The sequence below is a fragment of the Procambarus clarkii genome, chromosome 21 (assembly GCF_040958095.1).
Source record: "Procambarus clarkii isolate CNS0578487 chromosome 21, FALCON_Pclarkii_2.0, whole genome shotgun sequence".
NCBI lineage: Eukaryota > Metazoa > Arthropoda > Malacostraca > Decapoda > Cambaridae > Procambarus > Procambarus clarkii.
This window is the reverse complement of record NC_091170.1, coordinates 6,477,267-6,484,711: the sequence shown is the minus strand read 5'-3', so window position 1 is coordinate 6,484,711 and position 7,445 is coordinate 6,477,267. Positions and strand designations below refer to the sequence as shown.

Here is a 7,445-nt window from a genome sequence, read left to right as displayed (position 1 = left end):
CCCATGGTAGTGAGGTTATCTTGAGGTTATCATGAGATGATTTCGGGGCTTTTTAGTGTCCCCGCGGCCCGGTCCTCGACCAGGCCTCCACCCCCAGGAAGCAGCCCGTGACAGCTGACTAACACCCAGGTACCTTTTTTTACTGATAGGTAACTTGGGAATAGGGTAAAGAAACTCTGCCCATTGTTTCTCGCCGGCGCCTGGGATCGAACCCAGGACCACAGGATCACAAGTCCAGCGTGCTGTCCGCTCGGACGACCGGCACCTGGATAGTGACAAGGATAGTAACCTGTGAAAGTGACCCATAGTAGTGATGAGGTTGTTACCTGTGGTAGTGACCCAGGGTAGTGACGAGGATAGTAACCTGTGGTAGTGACCCAGGGTAGTGACGAGGATAGTAACCTGTGGTAGTGACCCAGGGTAGTGACCCAGGGTAGTGACGAGGATAGTAACCTGTGGTAGTGACCCAGGGTAGTGACGAGGATAGTAACCTGTGGTAGTGACCCAGGGTAGTGACGAGGATAGTAACCTGTGGTAGTGACCCAGGGTAGTGACGAGGATAGTAACCTGTGGTAGTGACCCAGGGTAGTGACGAGGATAGTAACCTGCGGTAGTGACCCATGGTAGTGACGAGGATAGTAACCTGCGGTAGTGACCCAGGGTAGTGACGAGGAGAGTAACCTGCGGTAGTGACCCAGGGTAGTGACGAGGATAGTAACCTGTGGTAGTGACCCAGGGTAGTGACGAGGATAGTAACCTGTGGTAGTGACCCAGGGTAGTGACGAGGATAGTAACCTGCGGTAGTGACCCATGGTAGTGACCCATGGGAGTGACGAAGATAGTAAGCTACGTTAGTGACCCAGGGTAGTGACGAGGAGAGTAACCTGCGGTAGTGACCCAGGGTAGTGACGAGGATAGTAACCTGTGGTAGTGACCCAGGGTAGTGACGAGGATAGTAACCTGTGGTAGTGACCCAGGGTAGTGACGAGGATAGAAAACTGCAGTAGTGACCCATGGGAGTGACGAAGATAGTAAGCTACATTAGTGACCCAGGGTGGTGACTTGTGATACTGTAGTATCACTATATCCCCGGGTCAGGCTCACAGTAGTGATACTGACCCGGGGTTATGACCTCTGCAACAGTGTGTCAGATACTCACCAGAGCGTTGAGTTTGGCTTTTTCATACAGCTTCTTCACCTGAAAAAATATCGCATTAAAATGGTTTGCTAATTATGCAAAATCTGACGCTAAGAACACGACTCACTCCTGGCATGACTGACACTGTTGACACTCTTGACACTCCTGGCATGACTGACACTGTTGACACTCCTGGCATGACTGACACTGTTGACACTCCTGGCATGACTGACACTGTTGACACTCTTGACACTCCTGGCATGACTGACACTGTTGACACTGTTGACACTCCTGGCATGACTGACACTGTTGACACTGTTGACACTCCTGGCATGACTGACACTGTTGACACTCCTGACACTCCTGGCATGACTGACACTGTTGACACTCCTGACACTCCTGGCATGACTGACACTGTTGACACTCCTGACACTCCTGGCATGACTGACACTGTTGACACTCCTGACACTCCTGGCATGACTGACACTGTTGACACTCCTGACACTCCTGGCATGACTGACACTGTTGACACTCCTGACACTCCTGGCATGACTGACACTGTTGACACTCCTGACACTCCTGGCATGACTGACACTGTTGACACTCCTGACACTCCTGGCATGACTGACACTGTTGACACTCCTGACACTCCTGGCATGACTGACACTGTTGACACTCCTGGCATGACTGACACTGTTGACACTCCTGGCATGACTGACACTGTTGACACTCCTGGCATGACTGACACTCCTGACACTCCTGGAACGACTGACACCACAAGCACCCTTGACACATATAACACCACAGGAACTCCTCATATTACTAACCGAACAGGAACGTATGCAAATGATGCACTGAGAACTCCTGACATTCCTTGCATGACTGACACCAGACACACTCATGACACCCCTGACACCGTTGGCACACATAACACTCATTTCATTCGTTTATTATGCCCCCCATACCCATGTTGGGAGTCAGTGGTGAGAAGGGTTACAGAAGCATATAATGGGGTCAAGAACTGAACCCATAGTTCAATTATCTAAACAAGCGACAATAGTTATCTTACCTACACATCAACTATATATATATATATATATATATATATATATATATATATATATATATATATGCGAACAAGCCTGAATGGTCCCCAGGACAATATACAACTGAAAACTCACACCCCAGAAGTGACTCGAACCCATACTCCCAGAAGCAACGCAACTGGTATGTACAAGACGCCTTAATCCACTTGACCATCACGACCGGACAAAATGAGGTGATAGCCGAGGCTATTTGAACCACCCCACCGCCGGCACTCGGATAGTAATCTTGGGCATAGCATTTTACCAAATCACCTCATTCTTTGGGGCACACGAGGGACCTAGGGACCATTCAGGCTTGTTCGCATTTGTGTTCCTCACGTGTGCCCCAAAGAATGAGGTGATTTGGTAAAATGCTATGCCCAAGATTACTATCCGAGTGCCGGCGGTGGGGTGGTTCAAATAGCCTCGGCTATCACCTCATTTTGTCCGGTCGTGATGGTCAAGTGGATTAAGGCGTCTTGTACATACCAGTTGCGTTGCTTCTGAGAGTATGGGTTCGAGTCACTTCTGGGGTGTGAGTTTTCAGTTGCATATTGTCCTGGGGACCATTCAGGCTTGTTCGCATTTGTGTTCCTCACGTGTGCCCCAAAGAATGAGGTGATTTGGTAAAATGCTATGCCCAAGATTACTATCCGAGTGCCGGCGGTGGGGTGGTTCAAATAGCCTCGGCTATCACCTCATTTTGTCCGGTCGTGATGGTCAAGTGGATTAAGGCGTCTTGTACATACCAGTTGCGTTGCTTCTGGGAGTATGGGTTCGAGTCACTTCTGGGGTGTGAGTTTTCAGTTGCATATTGTCCTGGGGACCATTCAGGCTTGTTCGCATATATATATATATATATATATATATATATATATATATATATATATATATATATATATATATATATATATATATATATATATATATATTGGTGTATACTGGCAGCAGGTTTTCTTTCAAACATGTTTCATTGAATATGACCGCATATTCTGTTTTTATTATTTTCTGGTTTAGGGCTTCTATCCCTCTAACTAGATGAGTATGTAACTAATGTTACATAACATCTAACATGTTATGTAACATCTAACTAGATGTTATGTCATCTCGTTATGTAGATGACATATTCGTAATAGTAAAAGACTCAGATGAACTAATTGACCTAAAAAGACACCTAGAGAGAGAGTCAGTACTCCGATTTACACATGAAAATAGTGAAAATAACAGTCTGCCATTCTTGGATGTACTAATAACAAAAACAGGAACCTCTTTAAGCACCAACGTATATACCAAGCCCACCAACATAGGATTATGCCTGAACGGTAGAAGTGAGTGCCCCCAAAGATACAAAGCCAGTGTTCTCAATGCTTATATTCGTCGAGCGCTTACCCACTGCTCCGAATGGAGCAACGTGAGTAGAGAGTTTGAAAGAGTAACTCAGGTATTGGTGAACAACGGATATAGCAACGCGGAAATAAACGCTGCTATAAGAAGACACTTGGACCGTTGGTATAATTCAGAACCTAGAACAGAAACCACAACACCCCCAATAAAATTATATTACAAATCAACCATGCACAGTGAACATATAAAAGAGGAAAGAATAATGAAAGAAATAATCCGTAAAGGAGTAAAAAGCACTACTCCTAACCAAAACATAAACCTGATAATATTCTACAAAACCAAGAAGACTTCCGAACTCCTTATCAAAAACAGCCCGAAGCCGACGGAGAACCCTCTACAGCAGTCAAGCGTTGTATACATGTACACTTGCCCCCACGAAGGATGTAACCTTCAATGTAAGTACATAGGTATGACGTCGACCAAGCTGACGAGGCGTTTGACATGCCATCTTCAATCTGGTGCCCCTAGGAATCACACGAGACAAGCCCATGACATTACTCTAACAAGAGAAATGTTGAACAAGAATACTTGCATAATAGACAAAACCCAAGATTCAAGAAGATTACAAATTCTTGAGGCAATTCACATAAGAATAGAGCGACCTACCATGAACACCCAAATCACGGAACTATTTACTCTACCCACCATGAGAGTAAGGACAAGACAAGAACATATCGATGCCAACACAGAAGACAATGTCCAACATAACAGGCCAATTACACTGGATTAATCTTTGTGTTTAGATAGGAGATGCCTCGTATGGGCCAATAAGCCTTCTGCAGCCCCTATGTTTATCCCTTATGTATCCCCCCATGTTTTTCACCTTCATTGTATTATCACCTGACCTAATGCGGGTATAAAATCAACTAGTATTGTAAGATCTGTTCACTTGAGAATGAACCATGGAGGTTCGAAACGTCGTGCAAATTATACAAATAAGTGTAATACACTCTATAGTAAATTACTTCTTTTCTTCACCTTAAAAGTACGAAAATGAGTTTTGGAGAACTCCTATTCCAATTAAGCCCTGATGCTAAGAAAATAGTTAGAGGGATAGAAGCCCTAAACCAGAAAATAATAAAAACAGAATATGCGGTCATATTCAATGAAACATGTTTGACAGAAAACCTGCTGCCAGTATACACCAATATATATATATATATATATATATATATATATATATATATATATATATATATATATATATATATATATATATATATATATATATATATATATATATATATATATATATATATATAATGTCGTACCTAGTAGCCAGAACGCACTTCTCGGCCTACTATGCAAGGCCCGATATATATATATATATATATATATATATATATATATATATATATATATATATATGTCGTACCTAGTAGCCAGAACGCACTTCTCGGCCTACTATGCAAGGCCCGATTTGCCTAATAAGCCAAGTTTTCATGAATTAATTGTTTTTCGACTACCTAACCTACCTAACCTAACCTAACCTAACTTTTTCGGCTACCTAACCTAACCTAAACTATAGAGATAGGTTAGGTTAGGTTAGGTAGGGTTGGGTAGGTTCTGTCATATATCTACGTTAATTTTAACTCCAATAAAAAAAAATTAACCTCATACATAATGAAATGGGTAGCTTTATCATTTCATTAGAAAAAAAATTGAGAAAATATATTAATTCAGGAAAACTTGGCTTATTAGGCAAATCGGGCCTTGCATAGTAGGCTGAGAAGGGCATTCTGGCTACTAGGTACGACATATATATATATATATATATATATATATATATATATGCAAACAAGCCTGAATGGTGTGTGAGTTTTCAGTCATATATATATATATATATATATATATATATATATATATATATATATATATATATATATATATATAGAGCAGAGCTGCCTCAGATATATATATATATATATATATATATATATATATATATATATATATATATATATATATATATATATATAGAGCTGCCTCAGAGCAGTGCGTGCCCCCCATGCAGGAGACTTCCTCCTGGCAGTACCCATGTCAGCAATGGGCACGCGCCTAGATCCAGAATCCCTTCGTGTAGCAGTGGCCCTCCGCCTTGGTGCCCCAATTCACACTGAATACAAGTGTATTTGCAACAGGGTGGAAGCAGACCAATACGGACTGCATGGGTTGCATTGCGGAAGCACAAAGGGCTGGCATGCAAGACACAGCGAGGTCAATGACATCATCAAGAGAAGCCTCGTCTCAGCTGGGTGCCCAGCGGAGAGAGAACCTCGCATCCTAGGGGTCCAAAACCCGGATTTCCCCGCACTTCGCCCTGATGGCATCACCATATACTCATGGAAGGAGGGGTAGACAGTTGGTGTGGGACTACACATGTGTATCCACCCTGGCTGACACCTATGTACACTTCGGAGCTGATCAAGCAGGTGGGGCGGCCAACCACAGGGAAACAGCAAAATCACTCAAGTACAGGCGACTGGAAGGTCAATACCTCTTTGTTCCCATAGCGTCTGAGACGCATGGCCCCTGGGGCAAGAGTGCCTTGGGATTTCTCAAGGAATTGGGTTCCAAGCTCATTGACGTCACCAGAGACCCAAGGGCTTCCAGTTTTTTGTTTCAGCGTCTCAGTGTGGCGATCCAGAGGGGAAATGCTTGCTGCGTCCTCGGTTCCTGTCCAGAAGCGGAGGAGCTTCAAGAGATCCATAACCTTTAGGCATTTGTCTTGTATGTTTTGTAACCTTTAAATACACAATAAAGGAAAAAAAAAAGGGAAGGGGGTGGTAGGAGAAAAGCACACAGAAACTGTATTGGAGGGGACCTACATTCCCTCCAATGCGTTATGTGTGGTTTCCTCCGAGGCTATGGGTCCCCCTTCTTCCAGCCAGAGGTGGTACTCCCTTCCCTATATTACTTAAAAAAAAAAAAAAAAAAAAAATATATATATATATATATATATATATATATATATATATATATATATATATATATATATATATATATATGTGTGTGTGTATATATATAGGAGTTTCTGAGGGTACCACCTCTGGTGCCAATGTGGGGACCCATAACCTCGGAGAAGAAAATAAAAAGTATTCAGAGGAGACCTTGTGGTTTCTCACTGAACACTAATATTATCTTCTCCTACCACACCCATTCTTTTGTATGTACACATATATATATTTGCTTTATTTGAACTTTGTTACAAAAAAGCAGTTACATATAGGTTACAAAGATGGTTATCATAGGTTGTCGAGTTCCTCCAGCTCCTCAGATGGCGGGCAGGAACCCTGGATGCAGTGCGCATTTCCCCTCTGTATCGCCACGCTGAGGCGCTGGAAAAGAAAGCTGGCAGCTCTAGGGTCCCTTGTTGTTTCAATGAGCCTAGAACCCAGTTCCTACAAAAAACTGGTAGCACTTTTACCCCAGGCGCCGAGTGTTTCAGAAGCAATAGGGACAAAATTGTAGTGGGGATCCAGTTCTCTATACTTACGGGATTTGGCTGCTTCCCTGTGGGTGGCAGCGCCACCTGGTTGTGCAACACTGAGGTCAATGTAGGTGTTAGCCAGGGTTGATACGCACGTGTAGTCCCATACCAACTGCTTGCCATTCTTCCAGGGGTTCACTGTGATACCATCCGGGCGACCAATAAGAGCATCAGAGTTACAGGGCATTAGGTAACGGGGCTCTCTTTTAGCTGGGCATTCAGCTGTGGTGAGGCTCCTCTTGATGATTTCGTTAACTTCACTGTGCCTCGAGTGCCATCCCCCTGTGCTTTGGCAGAGTAGGCCATGGTGGCCATACCTGTCAGCCAC

The 7,445-nt window shown here is 43.4% G+C and overlaps 1 protein-coding gene across 1 annotated transcript; it reads left to right on the top strand.

The window, feature by feature from the left end:
• Positions 1 to 1,233: 1,233 nt before the first annotated feature.
• Positions 1,234 to 2,163, top strand: LOC138367001 (dentin sialophosphoprotein-like). Its single transcript, XM_069328404.1, has one exon. The coding sequence runs from the start codon at positions 1,234 to 1,236 to the stop codon at positions 2,161 to 2,163; it is 930 nt and encodes a 309-aa protein (XP_069184505.1).
• The last annotated feature ends 5,282 nt before the right edge of the window (positions 2,164 to 7,445 follow it).

Excerpts from the sequence above, each read along its gene's own strand:
- LOC138367001 (XM_069328404.1), top strand. The coding sequence starts at position 1,234 with ATGCAAAATCTGACGCTAAGAACACGACTCACTCCTGGCATGACTGAC.